This window comes from Pipistrellus hanaki, assembly GCF_964339955.1.
Source record: "Pipistrellus hanaki genome assembly, chromosome: 5".
NCBI lineage: Eukaryota > Metazoa > Chordata > Mammalia > Chiroptera > Vespertilionidae > Pipistrellus > Pipistrellus hanaki.
In genome coordinates, this window is record NC_140507.1 from 70,779,930 (window position 1) to 70,805,277 (window position 25,348).

The following is a 25,348-nucleotide window of genomic DNA, read 5'->3' on the forward strand; positions in this document are numbered from 1 at the left end:
ACACTGTGCCATTTACCCCTTTAATACGACAATTCCATGGGTTTGGGTGTATTGCATTATTATTTTTATTTTACTTTATTGATTTTTTACAGAGAGGGAGAGGGATAGAGTTAGAAACATCAATGAGAGAGAAACATCAATCAGATGCCTCCTGCACACCCCCTACTAGGGATATGCCCGCAACCAAGGTACATGCCCTTGGCCGGAATCGAACCTGGGACCCTTGAATCCACAGGCCAATGCTCTATCCACCAAGCCAAAAACAGTTAGTCCAAGTATTGCATTATTTATTTAAAAAAGTAATAGGCAGTGAGTGTCCTGGCCGGTTTGCTCAGTGGTTAGAGTGCCAGCGTACAGACCAAAGGGTTGAGGGTTAGATTCCTGGACAAGGGCACATACCTTGGTTGCAGGTTACCACTTTCCTGTCTGCCCCTTGCCCCCTTCATTGCTAAGCACACAGCTCCTGAGAAATCCGGAGACGGCGAGCATTGTCTGACGTCACGTTTATTGCTGTAGTGCTTCATGTACAGGACAGGTCTCCACATGGACTTTAAGGGGGTCATTTAAAATTGCCAAAGAATCTAGCCAGCTGTGTGGACACTTCCATAAAATTATTTTTCTTAAAAAAAAATTGAACTAGTTATCTTGAGGCACTCAGAGCACAATCCCCCTTAACTGTGGCTTTTCCCTCCCCCAGTGCTACTTCTTCCCCTACTGGGTTCATCGCATTTTACATAATCTAAATTCTTTATGTAAGACGCAGTTCAAGTCTGCAGACCTCCAGGGCACTAGGGCCCTCAGCAAGACCAGAAGCAGAATTAAGAGGGAAACTGAGGCAGGTTCCCCGAGAAACAGGAACCAATAGACCAGAGGTCACCAGGCAGAGTCCACCCCCCACCCTGCAAGCTGATGGCTCCTCACTGTCCTGATGGGCTTTGGAAGGAAGACCCCAGAGGAGAACCTCCATGATGTCAGGGGTGAGGAGGTGGCCCCAGCCTCAAGCCCAAATTTCCTGCCTGGTGCTGGCCATGGGATTCCCTGGAGCGTCTTGCAGGGCACTTTGCTCCCAGCCTTGGGGTGTTAGTCGTGGGGGAGGGAGGGCACTTGGGATGGGGGTCAGGTGGCTCTGGAAGTTGGGGAGGGTGGAGTCTTGGGGAAAGGCTGCTATTGGTGGGGTGAATGCAGCCAGCCTGGGGTTCCTTAAGGCCTCTTTTCTTAGGGGGGTTAGGGGGAGAGAGAAATAAAGGTAAGGAAACCAAGACCCCAGCAGGCCTGAGCCTATACCTGGGTGGCCAACCATTCCGGTTTCCCTGGGAACTGCAGGGGATCCAGGGATGCAGACGGTCAGTGTAAACATGGGATGATAGACCTCCTCGTGACATGGAAGACCAGAGGGGACAGGGAGGCCTGGGACACCAGGCACATAAACCTGAGGGTGCCCCCTCTGGTTCTGCAGCTGGACAGTAATTTTGGCAGGTGCATAGCCTGGGGTTTTTCTGGGCAGAGGGACCTGTACCTTCTCCCTGCCCTGTCCATGGCTTTATTTTTGGCCCCTCCACACCAGGACAGCCACTTGGTGGGGTGGGCAGGGGTGAGTTCTCTAGACTGGCCTCGAGCTGCGGCCCCACTGCCGGAGTGCAGAAGGGGGCTTGGGTCCCCAGGTCAAAGGAATGAAGGGCAGACATGGAGTCTGGGAAGACCCACAGATCGTGCTCCAGCAGTGCAGTCCCCATGCCCTGGAATGTGGGTGACCCCACAGCTCCCCGCTTTGGAGACTGCAGGCTCCAGGGAAGGTGTGGGGCGGTGCCTGGGTCCAGGGACACCTGGAGGACCTTTGGCATTTTCGCCTGGGAGGAGCACCTCCCGGAGACCGGGTCTCTCTCCCGGAGGGAGAGGACAGGGTGGGGAGGCCCCCATTGGGGAAAGGCCCACTTTACTCCAAAGCAAGAAAACAAAATCCAACATCTAAAGAAATGAGACCCACCCACCTATTCTGTGACCCGCGGCTGGGCTCCCGGGACAGGGGCGGGGACCTCAGGTTTACAGTGGAGTCTTTTAAATACAACTTTTAATCTGGTTGATCGTGAAATGTAATGCTCAGTTCTAGAAACAGCAGCAGAAATACAAGAGACACGAAACTTTTATACAAAACATTTGTTGCTTATAAAACATATGCAAAAACAAAAAAAACAAAGGCAACCTCCTTGCTAATTTTCTTCTACATTAAAAAAAAATCTCATAACTAGCGTTTTTATTTTCCTTAAAAAAAAAAAAATAAGGCATAGGCACAATTTGCTGGTGGCTTCTGAAGAACAAACCAGTTTTTCACAGCGTCTCTCCAACTGATATGTTTTAGCTTTCCCATGTCTTATACTTAAGGCATTTTTTTTTTCTGATGAAGTGTATATTTCTTGTTTGTGTTCCAGTTTTTACCAAAAAACAAAAACAAACAAAAAAGAAAGCTCCTTCCAGCCAGGGCTTGGTAGCAAGGCTGAGATGCAGGTTCAGGATCCATCAGGCAAGTCCCAGCATGTGGGGTGGCTGAGGCCTGGGGGCGGGACAGCAGGGTCTCCAGGAGGCTCCTGGACCCGCTGTCACCTCTAGGGCCCCCATCCCTCGAAGCCTCGTTGGGCTGGTGTAGGCTCAATGCTGACCACAGGTGTATGTGAGGTGTGGACTGGCCGGCCCACGTTGAGGATGGACCCAACACGCTGTGTGACCCTTCCAGGTTAGACCGGGGTCAGGTCACTCATCCCATGGCGGGCGGCGTACCTTTCACATGTGCCCGGCAGGGTTGTGGGCCTCGCTCAGGCCCGGGTGGGCTGCTGAAAGCACCATCTGGGGGTCTCCAACCACGCCCGACACCTTCTCCTCTTCCCGTCGCTTCAAGCACGCTGCTTTGGGGTTGAGGTTACGTTCTGGTGGTAGAGGGAGAGCACTGTGGGAGATGATCCCAGAGAGGGAGAACAGGAGGTGGCAGGAAGGGGAGCATGGCAGAGCGCCAGAGGGAGAGGCAAAAGGCCCTCAGATACGTGGCTGCCTCCCTTTCTTGACTTGTTTCCCATTCACTGAGAAGGCTGAACAGGGCTGGGGCGTTGTAAATTATAAAGAACAGGTCGGGTGTTCGGGGGACATCAGAGTCTGAGATGTGGAGGGAGCCCAGGAGCAGCGCACACCTGTCTCCAGTGAAGCACCATTGGCATGCAGGTGGGAAGGGAAGAGGGTGGGGACTCCTGGCCTGGGCGCCTACCTCGCACCTGCTGCTCCAGGCCCAGGATGACCTGCACGGCCTGCTGCAGGATGAGCAGTTTGGTCTGCGCCTTGTCCGACTTGAGGTGCATCTGGCACATGCGCCCCAGCTCCCGGAAGGCCTCGTTAATGTCCCGTACACGCACCCGCTCCCGCGCGTTATTGGCCATACGCCTCTCCCGGTCCCTCAGGTCTTTCTCTTCCAGGGACAGCACCTCCTCCGTACTGCTGGGTCACAGCACCAGGGCCTCTGTTAGTTATGTGCGGGGCAGGGGTTGGCTGAACAGTGGGCAGGTGGGTGAGCAGGGCCAGGGTCGTGGAGAGGGCACCCATTGGCTGTGTGTGTGTGTGTGTGTGTGTGTGTGCTGTACGGCAGTGCAGGGTCAGGTCTGTGGCTTGTGTTGTGGGTAGGCACCATAGGGTAAGTGCGTGTGCCTGGTGTATGCATGCTCATGTCCATGAAAACGTGCTCCTCGCTGAAACCGGTTTGGCTCAGTGGTAGAGCGTCGGCCTGCGGACTGAAAGGTCCCAGGTTCGATTCCGGTCAAGGGTATGTACATTGGTTGCGGGCACATCCTCGATGGGGTGTGTGCAGGAAGCAACTGGCCGATGTTTCTCTCTCATTGATGTTTCTAGCTCTCTATCCCTCTCCCTTCCTCTCTGTAAAAAAATCAATATAAATAAATTAAAAAAAGAAAGAAAAAAAAATGTGCTCCTGGACTGGAAAGCTTAGTGGGCCTGTGACAGTCCCAGGCCAGGCTGTGTGTGTGGTTGTGTTGGAGACGTGACCACAGCCCACCTGTCCCAGGAGGCTTCGTGGGAATGGAGGTGGGTCTGAGTCCCATCTATTGCTTGCCCGTCCCACGTGCCCTCCGACTGGCCAGCGCCCCTCCCGGACGACGACCTTCCCCGTTCAGAGCGGTCCCTGCTGGGAGGGAGGCTGGCTCTGCCTGGTGGGGGATCGGGAGACTGCCACAGCAGGCCAATGCCTGGGGAGACCTCTAGGGCTGGGAATGGCCTAGGACACTCAGTCCCACAAGGAGCCACCAGTTCACACCCTCCAAGACCCCCACACTAGACTCTGGCTGCCCTGACAACTGGCCCTCGAGTGCCCGCCATGAACCCTGCCCGTAAGTCCGACGCTGGGTGGGAGTTAGCTGCCGGGGCCTGGGGCTCCCATCTATGGAGCGCGGTGTGTGCCAGACTGAGCTGAGCCTGTTGCCACACAGACACTGCCTCCGGTGGGCTACACTCAGCCCAGCCCCAGGAGCTGCGTGGCAATGTGGCTTTGGGTAAGTGACCTCACTCTGTGCCTGTTTCTTTCTGGGCAGGACTGGGGCTAACTGAAATCAGGACACCTGCCACACTCCGCTGAAGACAAAAGGCAGCGGCCCAGCACATGGTGTGCCAAGATGTGGGCACCTGGACCCGGTGCCCTGTCCTGCTCCTGTGCTGGGGGAGGGGGCTGTTGCCCTCACCCTGCCTGCTGGCCCCGGAGCCCAGGACAAGCGCGCAGACCAAACTGACAGCCAGGCCCAGAGGCTGGTGCTCCTCGGTCCCCTTTCATCCCTCAAGTCTCCACAGGTGGCTTTGAGGGAAGAAAGGGCCCAAGGTTGCTCCTAGCCATCCGGCGCTTGGGCAGCAAGTGCGAGGTAAGGAGGGGCTGCCGGTGGAAGCAGAGACGGACAGGCTGGGTGGGGGAAGAGCGCAGAAGTCAGAGCAGAGAAGAGGATGCAGGACACACACGGCATGACGCCCACACCAAGTGCAGATGCGGAAACCTGAGAGCTGAGGGGACAGTGCAGGGTGGGCCAGAGCCCCAGCTCCAGTACAAGCGACAGTGCTGCAGGAGAAAAAGGGTTAATGGGTGCGCAGGACGGGAGGAGTTAAGGAAGCAGCTGGTGGGGACAGGGATTCACCTGGGGTGGGGTGGAATGGGGTGGGAGGGGGGCCGGGACAGGGCAATTTCCAGATCTCCCAGCCCTGGGAAAGGGGGTTAAACTCCACCTGCAGATGGGTTTTGATGGGGTCCTACGAGGTCTCTGCTCAGAGACAGTGACAGCCTCTGGGCCCAAGGGGACCACAGGCCACTGCTGGCCAGGCTCTGGGGCTTTCCTGAGGTGGAAGGACCGGGGTCCCTAGAGCCAAAGTGCCAAGGACCGTAGGATTAGGGGTCCAGAGTCTCATCCTCCCATTCCAGAGGGGACTCTGGGGCCAGGCAGAAGGCAGCTGGTTCATTGGGGGCGAGGGGTGTGTGTGAGAGAGAGACAGGGACTGGAAGAGGATGCCCACTGCGGGGAGAAGGTCCCTGTGAGAAGCCAGTCACTGCAGGGGCAGTCACTGCAGGAGAGGGGCTCGGAGGGGAAGGAGAGAGCGCGGGCAGAGGCGATGGGAGGGGAGCGGCGCCCCCACTGACCTCGCACCTGCTGCTCCAGGTTCAGGATGACCGACACGGCCTGGTGCAGGATGAGCAGTTTGGTCTGGGGCTTCTCACTGTTGAGGTGCAGCTGGCACATGCGCCCCAGCTCCTTAAAAGCCTCATTGATGTCTCGGACCCGCAGCCGCTCTCGTGCGTTATTGGCCACCCGGCGCTCCTTCTCCCGCTCAGCCTTCTGCTCTGGGGGGAGAAGGTCGTCCTCGTCCTCCTCCGGGCTACGGGGTGGGGGAGGCCGGGGGGCCAGAGGGAGACAGTGAGACGGGGAACAGGCGCAGGGCCCGCCGGGTGCCTCGCGGTGTGAGCGCCACTGGTGTGAGCGCCACTGGTGTGAGCACTGTGTGCGTATGTGAGTCCTGACAGGTGGGGTAGGGACCAAGGAGGGGCTGGCACCTGGTCCGGATCCTGGGGGCCTTCAGCTCCTTCTTCTCCTCTTCTGAGTTGTCGGCCACCGACACATTCTCCTCATCCTCCTTCTCCTCCCGCTTGATCTCACTGGTACCTGAGGCAGTGCCCCTGTGACCAAGTCCTGCAAGAGGCTGGGGGTTAGGGTCCTGCCACCTCCAGGGCCACTTGGCAAGTCCCCTTAGGCCTTCTTAGGAGGGGTGAGAGCTCTCCCACCCTCCCATCTACCTCACACCACATACAGGCACCCAATTACAAAAAATTAAGGAGACCTTTAGAAGGACGTGCATGAAAGTTTCAATGTGGCCTAGGGACAGAGAAAGAATTTATAAACACTAAAGCAGTGGTCGCCAACCGACTGATGGTCCATGGGTCCGAAAGGTTGGTGACCGCTGCACTAAAGAACTGTTTCCAAAATAAATCAATAAATTTGACTGTTGTACTCCGAGAATTTCAGATCACTAGGATATCTAAGAAAATAAGATATGCTACATGATAGAAATACTTGTCATGTATAAATCAGCAAAGGCTAGATCTCCACTCATACAAATCAATAGGAAAAGAACAGATTCCTCAACAGGGAAACGGGCCAAGAATGGAGCAGGTGTTTCATAGACACAGAAACGGATGTGGCTATATAGAAATCTGGATTATCACATCGAGAAGTTCCAGGAAAAGGTTCCAGAAAGCACCTGACAGAAGCAGAGTGGGAAGCAACCTATCGTCCTAGGTCAGGCCTGGGCCCATTCTTAGCCGCTTACAGGGTGGCGGACGTCACAGACAGCATGAGCAAGCAAACAGATACAAGGGAACATCTGCAGGATGCTGATTTTTGAAAGTTCAAAAACCATGTAAATAAAATATATGGTTTCAGGGGAAACAGTTACACTGAACTCAACTACATTGGGGTGCAAATGGCAAAATGCCGACCACAGGAAATAGCTCAGGGTTCTTCCATGGATGAGCTGAGGGGAGGGGGGAAGAATCTGCACATAAAGCTTAGGGCTCGCCCTCAGCACTGTGGACACGGGCTCCATGCTCCGTGGGGCAGTCCTGGGCGCTGTGGGTGGTGAGCATCATTGGCCACCACCCACTCAATGCCAGGGAGCACTCCCAAGTCATGAGAACCACGGATGCCAGGTGCCCCTGGGTGAAACTCTGGGTATGGAGAGACATGAAAGCACTGACTTTCCCTAAAAGCCAGGCTGGCTTTGGGGGTGGGACAGGATGGGGAGGGTCCCCAGGCAGGCATGAGAGACCCTACTTTTTTTAAAAATATATTTTATTGATTTTTTTTTTTTACAGAGAGGAAGAGAGAGGGATAGAGAGTTAGAAACATCGATGAGAATCATCGATCAGCTGCCTCTTGCATACCCTCTACTGGAGATGTGCCCGCAACCAAGGTACATGCCCTTGACCAGAATCGAACCTGGGACCTTTCAGTCTGCAGGCCGATGCTCTATCCACTGAGCCAAACCGGTTTCGGCGTCCCTGCTTTTTATAATTTGGTTGCATGGTGGATCCCAGGGTGCTTGGTATGTTAGGCAGTCTTGTCACATACCAACATCACACTAGTGTCACATGATGTATATTTTTCACTAGGTTGATACAAGGATGGGGTAGGTAGAAGTCAGGGATTGGCCACTGCATGGTGAGGGATCCCTGGACCGTCACTGGGCCTCGCTCTCCCCCGCTACAGCAGCACCAGCATCAACTGATCCTAGAACTGGCCACAATGAGACCCGGGCCCTTGATCCCTGGCGGGTGCTTCTGAGTTGTCACATTCCTCCTCCTCTTCTGTGAAGACCTTCTACCAGATGGACACCTGTCCCGCTTACCAAGGGCCTCCCCTCACTGGCCCCAGCACCTTCAAACACATTACCTATTCAGTCTTGAAAGAAAACCTCTAGACCTCGCCCCTCCCACTCCTGTCCCTGGACAGTAACGCCCCAGCATTCCACTGGTGCTGCCCCTGCCCAGGTCACTGACCCCTAGTCTAGGTCCTCACTCTGGTGTCTGACAAATCTACCCTCCTTCACTTCACTCAGTGCCTCTCCCCATCTGGCCTGACGCTCAGGCCTGGGCTCTGCTCTGTCTACACAATGCCTATTGCCCCATCTAGGCTCTTGCCTTTGAACTCCATCATATGCAATGATACCCAGGCCTCACCCTGAATTCCAGACCCAACTCCCATCATCACCTCCACATCAGCAAGTCCTGTGGACTCTGTCTTCGGAATACCCAAAACCCACCCACTTCGGCCAGGCCCAGCACCTGCCCCATTTATTCCTCCTGGACAAGCACAACACTCTTCCCTGGTCCCTAAAGTCTGTCCTCCTAGCAGCAGTCACCAGAGGGCAGCAGTGAGCACCTGAGTGAGATCCTGCCTTAGCCTTTCCCCAGCCTGTCCTCACCAAAGCCTCCAAAGGGTATCCCGGTCTGGACCTGTCCCTCCTCTGCTCAGAGCCCTCCAGAGATCCAATCTCTCTCAGAATAAAAGCCCAACACTCTGTGTGGCCTAAGGTCCCACAGGACCTTCCCCTGTCCCTTCTCTCTGCTCTAGGCCTCCCCTGCTTTTGCTCCTCCCTGATTCTGCTCAAGTCACAACCCTGCTTCCCCCACTATCTTTAAAACTACAATCCAGCCCTGACTGGTATGGCTCAGTTGGTTTGGCATTGTCCTGTGCACCAAAAGATTGCTGGTTCAATTCCAGGTCAAGAGCACGTGCCCAGGTTTCGGGCTTGATCCCCGGTGGTGGGCATGCAGGGGGCAGCCAATCAATGATTGGCTTTCATGTCAATGTGTCTCTCTCCCTCTCTAAAAATCAATAAAAAACCATTAAAAAAATCTACAATCCACCTGCACCCCCTCCCCATTTTCTCATACCCATCTGTCTCCCCCTCCCACTCCTGGGTTGTGGGGGGTGGCTATCTCTGTTGGATTTGCTGTCTTATTCCCCAGAGTCTAGAGAAACACCAGACACTTGGCACTGAATATGTGCCTTTTGGGTGAGCTCAGTTCACTACACTGTGAGTCAATAAAAAGGCAGGAGCCCTGGTAGCTACAGCATCACCCGGTGCCAATGCCAAGACTCCTCGGCTCCACCTTGCTTCTGGAAGATGGGAGGTGACTTTGCCACCCTTTCTAGGACTCCAGGTGCCTGTGACGGTAACCACACCTGCCTGGCCTCCACTCATAAATGGTCCCGGTTCCCATTGTGACTCAGTTTCCTCAACTGGAAATGGAGGTAGGATAATCCCAAGCCCAACAGAGAATAAACACTTAGCCCAGCCTGGCTGATGCAGTCTGTCACAAGCCCTCTCTGTCATCCTGTTTTCCTGAGGAAGTGATGCCCAGTGACTGAGCATCCTAGGAGGCAGAGCACAGATGACTGAGATGCTGGCTGCCCTGCTCAGGCACGATGCTGGACTTACCACTGTAGGAGTCAGGTTGCCGAGAGAGGTCGGGGAGGGCGCTGGGCTGGTTGGGGAGGGCCACATGGTTGTGCATGAGGCTGCCACTGCCTGAGAGGCCATCCTCAGAATGGCTGCCTCCAACCTGTAGACCAGGAGTGGGCGAGTCAGGGCTGGTCAGGCTCCCACCAACCGCCCACCTCGCCCCTCCCTTGTCCAGCACTTACCAAGCTGGTGTGCCGCCCACCCAGGGGCATGATAGGGCCGGCAAAGCCTGAGGCCAGTGTTCCGTGGCTGGGCAGTAACCCGTGCACATCGCCCGAGGTGCCCACGGCATGGCTGCGGAGCACGTGGATGGCCTCGTCCAGGTGGTCTTCCATCTTGTTCTGCTGTGAGGGCGGGGGGTGAGTAACCTGGCTGCCAGTACCCTGCCCAGCCCTGTGTGGTCTGGCCTGAAACGTGAGCCTTGGCTGGCCACGGAGACAGTGCTGGACCTCATTCCCAACCTATTAACTACGGAGTTCATTGTTGTCCAAAGGACGCCTAGGGCCTAATGCGAATTCTGTGGTCACATGAGACCCAAGGGCTCTAATGAAAACTCAGTTTCAAAGTCATGTGAAACATGGCCACCGCAGACATGCTGAGCTGCCCCCAACGGGCTGCCTCCCCTGTGTGTGTCCATCCCCTGCCCAGGGTGTCCCCACAAAGGCATATCCTCCCCCCAGACAAGCAGGAAGCTCACCAGGCTATGGAGACTCCCATCATAGCTGGGAGATAAGGCACCGGGGGCTCCTGCTCGGGGCCACTGCGACGTCCCTGGAAAGGTTAGGAGACACATGGGGTTGGGAGGATCTGAAGCAGGATGTTGGTGTAGCCTGACCCAGGGAGGGAGGGAGGGAGGGAAGAAGGAATTTGGGAAGCAGGGATGAGAAAACTGAGAGATCTGTGATACTCAGGCTGGCCACAAGGGGGCGTCCACTTCCACAGAGCTGTTCAAGTCCAGCCAGGTCCAGGCAGATTCACATCTACCAGCCTGTTTTCCCATATGCAGAATCAACAGCCCCTCCTCCCCCACAGGGAAGGTGCTGGCTCAGAGGCACACAGTAGGTGTCCTAGAGGCCAGTTCCTCCCAGTCCTGCCATGCCACGCAGGTCTTCCAGAAATCGGCCCTCACTCCTCCTTGCCCCCCTCCGTCTCCGATGCTCCTCAGGTACATGCTTGCAGGGAATGGGGAACAGGAAGACCTGACCCCTTGGACAGAGCAAGCATGGGGCATACAATTGGTGCCCAGCTAATATCTGTTGGGTGGACAAACACCCAGGTGAGAGTCTCAGGTCAGCTGCTCTGATTCTGGGCGCCCCTGACATCTGGGTACTGCCTTTGCCCATGCCGTGACCGAAGAATCCTGGCTTAGAGTTTCCTCCTAGAAGCTTCCTTGGATGCCCACAGACACATACACTCCAAGGCAGGTGGTGTCTAGCTCCCTAACTCATACCTGCAGCCTGACAACCCCTTCCCACCTGCTCCAGACTGGAGGCAGCAGACACAGCGCCCTTCCTCCCGCTTCCTCCCTCTCCCTCCCCCTCCCCCTGTACAGACCTGCCAGGCCCTGTGGGGAACCCACGGGGGTCGAAGGGCTAGACGAAAAGTTATTGCTTGAGTGATCCGGAGAGTAGATCTGCAACGGGGATGAAGAGAGAGAGGGCCACCAGGCAGCCAGTCAGGGGCTGGCCTCTCACAGTCATGGCCCAGCCACCCTTGCTACCCCCACCCACTCCACCCCACCCCCTGCCCTGAGCCTCACCGAGGCCAGCGCCTTCCCAAGGGCGTCCCCAGAACTGCCAGCTGTGGTCCCTCGGGAGCCTGTGGGTGCACAGAGGTGAGACCCAACCTCAGGGACTTGGTGCACCAGTACCTGGGCTTAGTTTGGATGCCCCAACTGACAGGGAGTTCCCTTCTAAACTCAGCTGCTAGGCATGGATGCCCAAGCCCAGGACTGAGCAGCCCCTGATTTTGGACTGGTTTCTGCCTGATGTCTCGCCACCTGCCTCCATGGAGGCTCTGAGGACAGGAAGACTGTGGGCCCTGGAGTTTTCCCAAATGTAATCCGAGCTACAGTTTTCCTAAATGTAAAGTGGGAGAATCCACTCCTTAAAGATCCAACTTCTGTGTGTGTAGTTTAAAATATAAGTATCATTAAAAACAGCAACAATAGCACAAAAGGCAGGAGAGGGAATTAAATGGAAAGTGTTTCAAGGTAACAAGCCATTTTCAAATATCAGAGATGGAGGGAGGACGTTGTTAATAACAAGGGCCACATCAGGGTAGGGTGAGGGGGTCATACCCATGAGACTTTCAGCCCCACTGACAGGGGGCGTGTGGCTGGCAACGCTGCCATAGGTGGCCGGGGGGGCTGAGAACGTGGACACGGCTGGGAGCCCACCGTTCGCCTCCGCACTGTGCAGTTGGTAGCCCTGCGGTGGGATGAGGTCAGAGGGAATGAGATGGGGTCAGAGAGGGTTCTACCCAAATGCACGCCCCCACCCCATATCCAGAGGCCTACCATGCGCTCGTGCTGATGCAGGCCGCCAAACCCTCCGCCACTACCACCGCCCACGGAGCTGCCGCCACCTGGTGGGAGGGGCAGGGGAGATGAGCTCCCACCCAACATGGGCCCGAAACCCGCCTGCCCTGGGGGGCTCCAGAGCTCAGCCGAGGGGTGCAGGCTGCCATCTGCAAAAAGGGGGAGATGGAATGAGCAGGCAGAGGGGTTGGGCCCTGTCCCAGCCATCTTGGTTGAGCCCCCATATACCTGCCATGTAGAAGGGTGCTGGGTAGGTGCTGCTGGGGGTCTTGGCAGATGGGTAGGGGGTGGTATCCCTGCCGTAGTCATCACCTGAGCTGGGTGGGTATACCTGTGGGAAGGCAGGTGGACATGGTCAGATAGAAGGGGTAGGACTGACTAACCCTCCATCCCTTGGCCAACCCCTTCTCCAGTCCTGTCCTCTACTTGACAGCAGCTACCCCACCACCCCGTTTCCCTGAGCTGAATCTCCTGCACAGAATTCCTTTTCTCTCCTTAATCCAGCAAATTCCTTTGACCAAAGCCCAGCTGTGATGCCCTGGCACTTCCTTCTCCCCCCCGTGCTGGAACCTCCCTTGGCCTCAGCCCTAAACATGCAGGACCCAGAAGCCTCAGAGACAGGGTCCTGGACGACCATCCAGGGCAACCCGGAGCAGAGAGAGAACAAAGGTCTTCTGAGATCACTGGCTACTGCCTAAAACTAAGGCAGGGCCCAGGAGAGAGTGCTGGGATCAACTTGTAATGTTTGTCCCAACACTGGAGTATAAAAAGGGGTACCGAGTACTAGCAGGATGGGGGTGCGGGGGGTCCTGGGGAGCTGTCAGCTCCAGGAAATTGGAGTGGGGACTTAGGTGAGGAAAATGGAGAGTCAATGACATTATAAATGGCACTAGGAGTCAAGCCTTAAGACTTGAGCCTGACTGCACCTCCTGGCTGTAGAATGTCAACTAACACTCAAGCTTATTGCCTGGAATGGGCTAGGTCAGCTTGTGGGGGCTCTGCCTGACCCCTAGGCCCAGGGGCTCCTGAAGGCTGGTGCAGAGCCAAACTGAGGAAACAGACAAATTGCCTTTTCTTCCCATGATTAAATCTCGAATGGCACAGCACCATCTGTTGGGCCTGGCACCCTGCCAACCTACAGGCAATGAGGTGGGGATACAGGGTGGCTCAAACCTGGGTGGACAGGGCAAGGGGACCTCCTAACTGGCTGTCAGGGTGCTCCCACTCCCAGGACGCCATCCATATCCTTTCTAAGACACCCAGGACATGATTTCTTAGAGTATCGAGACTAAACCTCAGAAAGAACTTCCCAAAGAAGTAGTCTCTGGTCAGAGCTGAGTCCTTGGGGGCAAGAGAACCCACATGCCTACACTCAGGAGGCCACGTGGATCTACATGTTCCGGCTGCAGCAGCATACACAGCCCAGTGCCCCAAAGACACACCGTGTAGCCTCCAGCAGGGACAGCCCCCAAACCTGGAGGGCAGGAGGCATGTGGTCTGTGGGGTCCCAGCTGCATCCCACAACTCACTGAGGATGGAAGACCAGGCGGCACCTTCCGGACTTTCTTGGGCTGCGTATCTGTTAGGAGTGAAAGGAGTGAGCCACCCGTTCAGCCTGGCTCCTGGCCCTCAGCCACAGCCCTTCCAGGCCCAGGGACACGCCTATCACTGGGATAGCCTTCCCCTGCACCTTGGTGAGGAGACCCCTGAACTCCACATGTTCTGTTTTGTTGTTCATCCTTACTCAAGGATATTTTTCCATTGATTTTTAGAGAAAGTGGAAGAGAGAGGGAAAGACAGAGATAATAGAAACTTCGACGTGAGACACACTGATTGGTGCCTCCCACAGGCACCGACATGGGCCGGGGAGCGAGCCTGCAACCCAGGTGCATGCCTTGACTGGAATAAAATCTGAGACCCTTCAGTCCACAGGCCAATGCTCTAATCAGAGTCAAACCAACTAGGGCTTGAGCTTCCCTCTTAATTTAAATAAGGGCTTGGGTCTACATGCAAGGGACTGATACTGTGCAAGAATCATGGGTGGGAGGGGGGCCTCAGCAGGGAGGCAATAGGTACTTGAACCAGGGCCTTGCTCCAAGGCCTCCCATTTCACCCCCGCTCCCACACCCATAGTCATTCCTTTTTGTTCACAGATCCAAGACTTGCAAATCTGCTGAAGCTGGTTTCCCCAAATTATACAGTGTTAGGGGTCACTCACAGCCATGCACAGAGTGGGGAAACATGGGTGGCTACCTGGCATGTGCCCACTGAGGGGGAACTAGGTGGTGTTCTGTCTTCCAGTTCCAGCTCAGACTATAAACCAGGGTCCTTTTCTTCGTCTATTGAAAGCCCTGACTTACATGCTTTTTGTGGGTGGTTTTGTTGCTTAAAACACTCCCCATGCATGCATGGTGTCCTGGTGCTGGCTAGTGTCTCTGAGTGCAAAAACTGGGACATGAAAAATGTTAGCCTAGCCAGTGGTTGAACATTGACCTATGAACCAGGAGGCCATGGTTCGATTCCCGGTCAGGGCATATGCCTAAGTTGTGGGCTCGATCCCAAGTGTGGGGCGTGCAGGGGTCAGCCTATCAATTCTCTCCTGTCAGTAATGTTTCTATCTCTAACTCTCCCTCTCTAAAATCAATAAAAATGTGAAAGAAAAGGAAAAATATACATCAGTGACATTCAGGCTTGAGTTATAGCACCGCTGGCCAGTTCCGTGTTAATGAAGCAATGATTTATGTGAAATAAGGTGCCTTTAGCTAAAAATACATGTGGCACAGGCTGTGTCGATCTGTTGACCAAAGACTGACAAGAACATATCCTTCCATTTCCCCAGAAGCAGGGAATCGGTGTTCATGGTGACTTGATATGACAGAACTTTTGCAAAACCAAGAATACACTGTTTCTTTCTTGGGTCACTATCCATCCTTCTACTCATCTGATCTCCTAGTCTAAGAGGCCCACAGTGTGACAGATCCCCTCTCTGCTCCCACCCCACCAGCCCTACCAGCAGCCCCACTCACCAAGGCTGCTGTCCGCAGCTCTCCGCCGCGCATGGCTGGGGTAGGAAGAGTAATATTGGGATCCACTCTTGACGCCTGAGGGGGACAGTGGCCCGGGGCTGCTGAGGGCCAGCTCACTGGGCAGGAAACCAGCCTGGGAAGGGGAGTGAGGGTGGAGGTCATCACCAGGAGCTAGGCTGGTATCTAGCACCCAGCCTGGCAGTCCAAGGAGTGACAATAACCCCTGCTAGAGACATTTCTCTCTTGACACATCAGCATTACTTAAAAAACAACAACAATTGCCACCCAAGTCTGAAAAGGAACTGCATTCTGGGATGTAAAACATGCAAACGTGTGTCTGGGCATCAGTGAAATCTGGCTGATTTAGTTTGTGCATGTCTTTTTTTTTTTTTTTAAGGTAGATAATTTAATTTTGCATGATTAGTTTCCAATGAGTTTTCTTCCCTTAGGAGTTATGAGTGCCTGGGATTTGGGGCTCCATCTGAGTGGCTGCTCTGTGCCTGATACTCCCATCTGTACAATGGGCATACTGGCTCAGGGAGTCGTGGAGATCAACGGGGGCCTTATGAGCTCTGCCCTTGGCACAGGGCCTGGTACCCAGTTGGTGCTCAAAAGCCAGGGCTGCTGCCACTCTGGAACAGGCTTGGTGTGAGCACAAGTGTTGCCACCTGGGATAAGGCATGGCCACACCCTGAGACTCAGAAAGCACAGGAGGGGGCAGGAATGAAACTCTCAGGTGTCCGGGTCTGGTGCGGCCAGGCCCGGAGCAGCGGCTGCCAGGCTGGGAGCGGCCAGGCCTGGAGCAGCCGGGTCTGGTGCGGCCAGGCCTGGAGCAGTGGCTGCCAGGCTGGGAGCGGCCAGGCCTGGAGCAGCCGGGTCTGGTGCGGCCAGGCCAGGAGCAGCGGCTGCCAGGCTGGGAGCGGCCAGGCCCGGAGCAGCAGCTGCCAGGCTGGGAGCGGCCAGGCCCGGAGCAGCCGGGTCTGGTGCGGCCAGGCCCGGAGCAGCGACTGCCAGGCTAGGAGCGGCCAGGCCAGGAGCAGCCGGGTCTGGTGCGGCCAGGCCAGGAGCAGCGGCTGCCAGGCTGGGAGCGGCCAGGCCCGGAGCAGCAGCTGCCAGGCTGGGAGCGGCCAGGCCCGGAGCAGCCGGGTCTGGTGCGGCCAGGCCAGGAGCAGCGGCTGCCAGGCTGGGAGCGGTCAGGCCCGGAGCAGCCGGGTCTGGTGCGGCCAGGCCAGGAGCAGCGGCTGCCAGGCTGGGAGCGGCCAGGCCCGGAGCAGCCGGGTCTGGTGCGGCCAGGCCAGGAGCAATGGCTGCCAGGCTGGGAGCAGCCAGGCCCAGAGCAGCGGCTGTCAGGCTGGGAGCGGCCAGGCCCGGAGCGGCTGGGACCGGAGCAACCGGTCCCAGAGCAGCCGGGTCGGGTGTGGCCAGGCCTGTAGCAGCAACAGCCAAGTCCAGAGCAACTAGGTCGGGAGCGGCAGTGACCAGACCCGGAGCAGCTGGTTGTGGAACGAACCAGAGCAACAGAGGCCAGGCCCGGAGCAGCCAGGCCCGAAACAGCTCGCTCCTCGCCTGTACCTGCCCACGGCTGCCTCTCAGACATGGCTGGAAACTTTTGCGGGAACTTGAGGGTCTGCTGAATCAAGTGATGAAGGCTTAGATCTGGATGTGTTGAGTTAGTATAGCGCTGGGGTGTTGATCTGTAAGTGCCTTGGGTGGGGCCTGGATGAGGCTGGTTGACCTATTTGGAAATGTCTTTTGTGTGAAGTGTATCATTGGGCATGTGGAGGTATTATTGATATGAGATAATGCTAAGTAACAGATTTACTATCTGAAAAGGGATTTACTATCGGGGAAAGGGAGGGAGGAAGAGACTGAACATAAACTGTGCACCTATGGATGAGGACAATGGGGGATGGGGAGGGGGCGGAGGGTGGGGTGGGAACCTGGTGGAGGGGGGAAGAAATGAGGAACCTTTGTAATAATATGAACAATAAAGATTGATTTGAAAAAAAAAAAAAAAAAAAAAAGAAACTCTCAGGTGTGTGTGTGGGGTGACCTGGACAGAAAGCTACACCACTGTGGCCAGCCAGTGCTGTCAGCATCACAACTGGGGTGGGCATGAGTTTCGCCCAGGGCTGGGGGCTTGTGGGGTTGGCTCCCTGGGAGGAACAAAGGGCAAGACCCCAAGGCTGCTGGGCTGGCCTGGTATCTTTGGAGAGCCATGGGCTATGGCCTCCCTGCCTCCCCCGCCCCCCACTCATTCACTTCTGGCCAGCTCAGCATGCCCCAGGTCCCACTACTATTTTAGCTGCTGGAAAAATGACCAGCAGTTGGTTCAGCCAGGGACCCTTCTGCAGATCAGGGGAGGAAACTGCTACCAACTTGTTTAAAATTTTAAAGGTGGGTGGGTGGAGCGGTGACTGTAGCTCCCACTAGCTTCCCTCCCTCTCTGACAGTACCTGTCTATCTACGATGCCCCTCTAGTCTGAGAAGTGGGGTCCCACCCACCCATTCTCTGGGTTCTGCAGACTGCTGAGCGCCAATGGGCCCCAGCAGCCCCCACCCTACAGACAGGAGCTCACCTGAGTCAAGCTCCCAACACTTGCATCTCTCCCGAAGGCAGTATATGCGCTCCGCTCGCCACCCTTGCCTGGAGGGAAGGAAAAAGGGTCACTCAGAGCCAGCCCCAGGGAGGTCATGTCCCAAGCACCCGGCTCATGCCCGCATAAAGCAGTGGTTCCACAAGTGCCAACAGTGAGAGAACCAGAGTGGGTCTGGCCTTCCCAATGCCGGCAGACAAGCAGGAGTCTGGATAGACACCATTCCTTCCCTGATGGCCCAGGGGGGCTCATGCAAGTCCACCACACACTCCAGGTCTCTGAGATGGGCGAGCGCCGAGGTCAGAACTCCTGACCTCTGAACCTCATTTCCTCTGTTCGAGATCATGAGAATAAAACTCCCAGGGTGCTGGGATCCCAGGGCAGGTTGATGTTGGGGGGTGGTGGTGGTGGTGGTGGTGGTAGTTCCTTGAGTCTGTGAAGTTTAGTGCCCAGGCCCTGCCAGGGGTTAGTTCATGACATCCTGGGAGCGCTGACGGAAGTGACTTGGTGAGAAAGAGCCCTTCTCCTATGTGGGCAAGTGACACCGTGGGCTGTGGGGACACTGCCTGATAGCCTCCACTGGGGACAAACTCTTGCGACTGCACAGAGGCTTGGATCCATCCTTGCCTGAAGCAGGTACCTGAATCAATCAATAGCTGAGACATTTAAGTTTGTTTTTGGCTTAACCTGGATGCCAATGGCAACATGAGTGAGGAAACAGAATGCTCAGCTAGCTAATTTGAATCATTCTCCACCTTTTAGGGGAGAAAAAAAAATCTCATTTTCTTTATTTTAAAAGTAGAATTTTGATTAGAGCAAAGTATGCTGGGGGTGGGGAGAAGGGTCATGCTCCCACCCACAACACCCAGTGACCCCTCAGGGAAGGTGACCTTGGGTCATCTGAGGGATAAGCAAACAGGCCTGGAGGCTAGAGGCGGCGCACCCTCAGTGCAGGAGTGCGGGACATGTTACTGTTTCCTTCCTCAGGGTGGGTGTGGGAGCAAAGCTGGCAGGCCCAGCCAGGCTTCTGGGCTCCGCCTGGGGAGCAGCTTTACCTTCTAGACCTCTGACTCTCCCTGCCAGTCGGGGCTGCCACTGCTTAGGCTCTGCACAGAGCAGGTGCCAAATATAGGTTTCCAAAGAGATGGGGTGGCAGAAGCAAGAAGCTGAGGGTCTGGGAGAAGACCCATGGGCATACATCAGGCACCTAATCTATGTGCTAGACCCGCATATCAGGGCATTAGGGTAGGAAAAGGACAAACAGCAGAGAAGAAAACCACCACGGTCTCATCAGGGGCCACACTGGGCTGGAGGCCATGTAAGAACAGACTACACCCACCCCTGGGGAGCGGGAGCAGGGCCCTCACCACCTACAATGGCCGTCTCCAGCCTAGTCCAGGGGTAAGAAACAGGCCCAGGGATGCCAAGGCTGCACCCACCTCCCCACTGGGCCTGGCCTGGGCTCTATGCTGCACTCACTGAAGTCCTTGGCCACAGGCTAGTGGACGTGGGACACAGCTGCCTCTGGGTCCTGCTGACCAGGCTCAGCGTGGGAACTGCCTGGGCCAGGAAGAGGCGGAAGGAAGGAACACCAGAGGGGAACAGCTGCAGGTGCAGAGGCTACCCTAGGCCACGTGAGGGCCTTACTTCCTGGTCTGGGAAATGGGTGCAGACTCTTGCTGTGCAAAGAAGGTGCAAGGATGCTGTCCCCTGCCACAATTCTCCTCAGGCCACACTCGCCTGTCCAACACTACTCTGCACCCTCTTGGGCTCAGCAAGGGACACAGAACCTGTGGGGTCTGGCAAGTGCTGTCCCCTCAGGGTTCGTACAAGTGCCTTTGGGCTCAGTTTCCCCACCAAATGGTCAGTCACATCAAGGGTCCCACAGTCCACACACTTACTCCCCCAGCACCACCTTAGACTATAAACTGCTAACAGTGGCACCAACTTTTGTGTGAAAGATGCTATCTTAGGACTCTCAGGCAGTGAACTAAAACCCCACTTACAGCCCGGGCTGAGCTGGGAGCTGACCCAGGGCAACAGCACCCAACCCTCCCGAGAAGCCAGCTTTAGTTATCCCAAGGCTTCCTCAGAACTGGAAAGGGGGTGCTAGGGCTCAGCAAGGCACCTGGATGGTCCCCTGGTGGGAGGGATGGCACAGAGGACAACAGTCCAGGCCAACAGTCCCAGAGGACAGATTCCTTGCCAGCAATGACCAGCCACAGACCCTGGACAGGTCCTTTCTTGCTAGTCCTGTTTGCTCATCTGCGAGATAAGGGGCAGGTGTTTGTGCGTGTGTGTGTGTGTGTGTGTGTATCTGTCTGTCTGTCTGTCATGGGACCAGAAATGTTGGACAAGGCCTCACAATCTGTAAGAGAAAGGTTCTGAGACTATCCCTATCCTATGGGTGGGGAAGCCGAGTCTAAAGAGGAGACAGCCTAAACCAGGCCTAGTGAGTGGAACTCTAGTGCAGGCCTGCTGAGCTGATTCTCATGATCAGTAAGAGCAGGCTCCAATCTTCTGAGTCACCAGGCTGCCCAAGTGTACTTCCTGGTGGGGACTTGGTCAGGCCCACTGACCCAGGGGGAAAGCTGTACGTCTAGGCCATATCCACCTACACCCTCTGTCCCGGAAGTGTTGCTACTGAGTGCACTGACCACCCCCCAGGGACCCCACGTGGTGTGGGGGAAGGGCTGTGCTCCAAAGACACTCACCTCCAAGCCCCGCTCCCAGGAATGTAGATGAAGAGAGGCTGCCATGGGACTCACTGAAGTGGGCACTTTCGCTGTAGGTCTGCAGAGAGACAGGTGGGGATGAGGGGTGCTGGGGCACCTGTTACAGCTGGGGAAACGGGCTTGGGAGGCAGGCATGCTTTTAAGTACCCGAGTCATGACTTTAACCCACTTATCTAAGCCCCAAGTCCCTGCAGACTAGGTTGGTATCCAACTTCCGCCTCTAAGCCCTAGTTTCCTCATATGGCCCCCGCTCCTGGAAAAGGGAATCTAAGGGTCTCAGGCCGGGCAATAGCTCCTCACCCGGCTGGGGTCGAAGGAGGAGCTGTTCTGGTCGCCAGTGCCCCAAGAGCCCGAGCTGGGCCGGTCCTCCAGACCTGCAGGAAAGGAAGAGAGAGAGGGTCACCCTTACCCCTGGCCAGCTCTAAAATCAGTTCTAGCTCTTGTCCTCATCACCCCAGGAGAGGAGCCCTCATTCGATTCGGCATGACTTCTGGGCCCATCCCAATCCAGACCAGCTTCAGGGCTTCAACTTCACCCGACTCTAGTTCTGCCTGTACTGACACCACTGTCAGTGGTAAAGGGTCCAAGACATCCTGGCACTTGGCATATTCCTACGTCTGCAGCTCAGTAAACAATTCTACCAGATGTCACTGCTGGTAAACTCCTATCCATTCATCAAACCCCTATATACCACGCCTACCCTGGGCAGAGCCCTCACTCACACTGCGTATCCTTCCCCCAGCCCTGATCACACTGGCTGGGGCTTCTGCGCCAGGCTCAGTCTCACAAAGGCATAGCAAATGGATCGTGAGTGTCAGCTTGGATCTGGGAAGTGCGAGCCTCCCCTCGCCCGTCCTGCTAATCCAGGAGGCGGGCGCCCCTCTGTGGAATCGCAGCGGCTGTCACTGACTATCCACTAGCAGACTGGCAGTCCTTCTGGGATAGAACCCAGTCTCCGTTAGAGACAAACCACCACGGCTCCTGCCACCTGCCTGCCGGCTGGGACACCAGAGGTCCAAGGTGCAGCCCGGGTTAACGAGAGTGGGGAGAGGATCTTGGTCTCAAGGGGCAAGGCAGGGCAGGGTGGGGCCTTATCTCCCCGGACACTCTTCTAGGCGCCAGGCACCCACCCAGGACCCAGACTCTCCCCTGGAGCACGAAGCCTAGGCCTGCATCTTCCTGGGCCACAGCTCCCACACCATCCCTGTGGGTCAGTCCCAGGCCCCTCCTCTCTGTGCCTCAGTTCCCCTCCTCTGTAAATGGTATTATGAATAAGTCCACTTGGCCAAATTAGGGAAGGCGTGGGGAGGGGGGGGAAACAACAAGAGAGGAGGGGGCCACCTGTACCAGCACAACCCCACTCCCAATCTACCTCCAATCCCATATGCTGGAGTTTTCCATACACTCCACCCCAAATCCTGCCTGCCCCCTGCTTCCTTCAAACTGTATCCTTCTATTTTGGTGGCATTGTGTTAATCATTTCCCCCAGAGAACTGGTGTTTAATTGCTGTCTAATTTTCATGATTAAGCATATTAATCTCCCATCCTAATGAATATTCATACATTGCATTTAGATTTTGTTTCCTAATAAAAAATTTCCAGCATGATGATGGTGGGGGTGGGCTGAGGGGCTGCCTCAGCAGGTAGGGGACCTAGCAAGGGGCTCCTGTGGTCTCCAGGAATCCATCCTGTGGTCGCCAGATTTGAGGTACTTGTACCAAAAGGTCCTGGACTCCCACTTGGGCTCTGGGAAGGAGAGCAGAGCAGCCAGTGAGGCAGGGGTGATCTTGGGTGAAGTGCCAGCAACCTTGGAGCCTAGTTTCTATGTGCACTTGCCTGTTGGCCCCTCACCCTCTGTAGCAGCACCCACTGTGGTGAAGGCATGGGCCCCACAAGTGCCTGGCAGAGACAACAGGGTGCTGCTCTGCCCTTTCTGGAAGAAGTCCCCGTCCCCATATCCGCTTCTATAAATGACAAAAATAGGGACAGACCCTCCCTCCCTCCCTCACTACTCCCATGAATAGTTATCAGTCCTTCCCCCACCGATTATGCATTTTAAGAACCCATCCCTTATTTGTATTCTAACTAAAACATACCAGCCTGAGCAGCGTAGCTCAGTAGTTGAGCACTGACCTATGAGCCAGGGTGTCACAGTGTGATTCCTGGTCAGGGCACATGCTTGGGTTATGGGCTCAATCCCCAGTAGGGGGTGTGCAGGAGGCAGCTGATCAATGATTCTCTCTCATTGATGTTTCTATCTTCCCCTCCCTCTCCCTTTCCTCTCCGAAATCAATAATATATATTAAGAACACAAACTGAATCATTCCTGCAGAAGTATACTACTACTTTCAAGTGTGTTATTGAAAGGTTTGCACATGATTGGTTCACATGAGACATTGGATTTCTCCTTTCCTCAATCAGGAAATTCTTTCTATAACATGCATATCACCCCAAACTAGAGTGAAAGACATAGCTGGCCAAGCATTGCTGAGCTGGAGACCACAAGGGCTCACTGGCAACCCCCCAAAATGAATAAAAAAAAGCACAGAAGATTAAGATGAACATGTGCATTCACTGAATGTCACGGGCAGACAGATACAGGAGGTGGTGGAGGTGGGAAGGCAGGTGGCTGAGGAATTCTACTCTTAACTATCCTGTGCAAGGCAAACATCACCAAGTTCCCTTGCTGGAAATCATCCCTTAAGACACACTCCAGCCAAAACTGGTTTGGCTCAATGGATAGAGCGTCGGCTTGGGAACTGAAGGGTCCTGGGTTTGATTCCAGTCAAGGGCATGTACCTTGGTTGCAGGCATATCCCCAGTAGGGGGTGTGCAAGAGGCAGCTGATCGATGACACTCTCTCATCGATGTTTCTAACTCTCTATCTCTCTCCCTTCCTCTCGGTACAAAATCAATAATAATAAAAAAAAGACACACTCCAGACTGGGAGGGGCCAAACATGAGTGTGCGAATCAGGAGGATGTGATGAGTGGGGCTGGGGAAGGTGATCCCATCCCATTAGCCTTGAAGTGAAGACACCATCAAATCAACAACAGGACTGGACCAGGGGTCTTCACGTGCCACACTGCTCTGGACAGTTCTCATGGTTTATCTCACAGGTTTCTTGCAGTGGCTGCTAATATCCCAATTTGACAGATGAGAAACTGAGGCACAAAGATTAGTCATCTGTTTAAGGTCTCATAATAAGCAGCAGAGTCAATACCAGGATGTTTGTCTGAGCAGGATGCAAATATACATAACTCATCAATGAAGAGAAAACAATGTTTGTAAAGAGTGTCCATTTATTTTTACAAAACTAGAGGCCCAGTGTGGTGCATCGATTCATGCCCCGTTGGGGTCCCTCAGCCTGGACTGCTGGGATCGGGCTGAAACCTGCTCTTTGACATCCCCAGAAGGGCCCTGGATTGTGAAAGGGCGCAGGCCAGACCGAGGGACCCCACCGGTGTACAATTGGGGCCAGGGGGGACCGCAGGAGGACCCCAGGACATGTCCGGCCCATCTTGTTCAGTCCTGATAAGCCAGCAGCAAGCTAACATACTGGTCAGAGTGTCTTCCCCTTGTGGTGGTAGGTGCGCATCATAGCGACTGGTCGAATGGTCAGTTGGGCACTTAGCATATTAGGCTTTTATTATATAGCAGCAGTCGCCAACCTTCCGGACCTCATTGATCACCAGTGGTCTGAGGATCACCGGTTGGCAACTCTGCTCCAAAGGTTTCCTTAAACCAGCCGTCGCCAACCTTTCAGACCTCACAGACCACCGGTTGGCAACCGCTGCTCTATAGGATACCCGTGTGGGGAAGAGATGTAGAGGCTCATTCCTCCACTTTCCTTCAGGAGGGACATGTAACTCCACCTCTGCGGGTGAAAAGCCAGAAATGGGAGTTTTCAAGATCTTCTTTAAAACCATGAGCTGCAAACCAGCACAGACCTTTCTAAACCAATTCTAGAAAACATGTCAGACATATATGCAACTACAGGAGGAGGCAGAAAGACAGGAAAACCAAACCTGGAAGTATGAGGAGCTGAAAATGTAAGCCTCACAATTAATTTCTTGAAAACTAAAGCCACAGCACCTACAGAGGACATTCTGGAACAAGCAGATCCGAAGACAAGAAATAATCTGCTGCACAAAGATGAACCAAAGCATGAAACAAAAAGGTGGAATTGTAATATTCATCTAAACGTCTGTTTTTTTTAAAATCCTCACCCAAGAATATTTTTTCCATTGATTTTTAGAAAGAGCAGAAGGGAGGAAAGGGGCGGGGGGAAGAGAGAGAGAGAGAAACACTGATCTGAGAGAGAGACATTGATTAGTTGCCTCCTGAATTCGTCCCAACAGGATGGAACCTGCAGGGGAGGTATGTGCCCTTGACCAGGAACCAAACCCACAAACCTCTGGGGTGTGCAGGCCAGTGCTCTAACTACTGAGAAATACCAGCCAGGGCGAAAAGCCTGTCTTTTTAGAGGCAATTGCTCACTGGGGATAGAGGTGATGGCTTTTTGCTGGGATGGGCTTACCTCACAAAGAAGCCCCACTGACCCAAGTTTCATGTGCTGATAACCCAGTGTACAATCAAATAAGCAGGACCCGGGGAACACCGAGAGAACAACAAACACAGAGAGATGAACTGCTCTCTCTCTCTCTCTTAAAAAAAAATATTTTCATTAAGCCCTGACTGGTTTGCCTCAGTGGATAGAGAGTTGGCATGCAAACTGGAGGGTCCTGGGTTCGATTCCGGTTGGCGGCATGTACCTTGGTTGTGGGCAAATCTTCCCAATAGGAGGTGTGCAGGAGGCGGCTGATTGATGTTTCTCTCTCATCGATATTTCTAACTCTCTATCCCTCTCCCTTCCTCTCTGTAAACAATCAATAATATAGGAAG

General features: G+C 54.8%; 1 protein-coding gene across 14 annotated transcripts in view; it reads right to left on the bottom strand.

Annotated features, from left to right (window-relative positions):
- Nucleotides 1-486: 486 nt before the first annotated feature.
- Nucleotides 487-25,348, bottom strand: part of TCF3 (transcription factor 3) — a 38,847-nt gene continuing 13,985 nt past the window's right edge. For 3 of the 14 annotated variants that reach the window (XM_084883506.1, XM_084883501.1, XM_084883496.1), the window contains exons 4-19: nt 20,744-20,817; nt 20,423-20,501; nt 17,691-17,758; nt 15,112-15,244; nt 13,615-13,664; nt 12,314-12,416; nt 12,065-12,234; nt 11,846-11,975; nt 11,306-11,364; nt 11,101-11,179; nt 10,244-10,317; nt 9,729-9,890; nt 9,523-9,646; nt 6,077-6,212; nt 5,666-5,901; nt 487-2,918 (exon numbers count right to left, since the gene is read on the bottom strand). In XM_084883506.1, the coding sequence (XP_084739632.1) occupies nt 2,776-2,918; nt 5,666-5,901; nt 6,077-6,212; nt 9,523-9,646; nt 9,729-9,890; nt 10,244-10,317; nt 11,101-11,179; nt 11,306-11,364; nt 11,846-11,975; nt 12,065-12,234; nt 12,314-12,416; nt 13,615-13,664; nt 15,112-15,244; nt 17,691-17,758; nt 20,423-20,501; nt 20,744-20,817 (1,820 nt within the window). In that variant the 3' untranslated portion in view covers nt 487-2,775. Of the gene's footprint in view, nt 2,919-3,250; nt 3,478-5,665; nt 5,902-6,076; nt 6,213-9,522; nt 9,647-9,728; nt 9,891-10,243; nt 10,318-11,100; nt 11,180-11,305; nt 11,365-11,845; nt 11,976-12,064; nt 12,235-12,313; nt 12,417-13,614; nt 13,665-15,111; nt 15,245-17,690; nt 17,759-20,422; nt 20,502-20,743; nt 20,818-25,348 lie in introns of all 14 variants that reach the window. The other 11 variants (XM_084883497.1, XM_084883503.1, XM_084883507.1 and 8 more) reach the window with 9 other exon arrangements.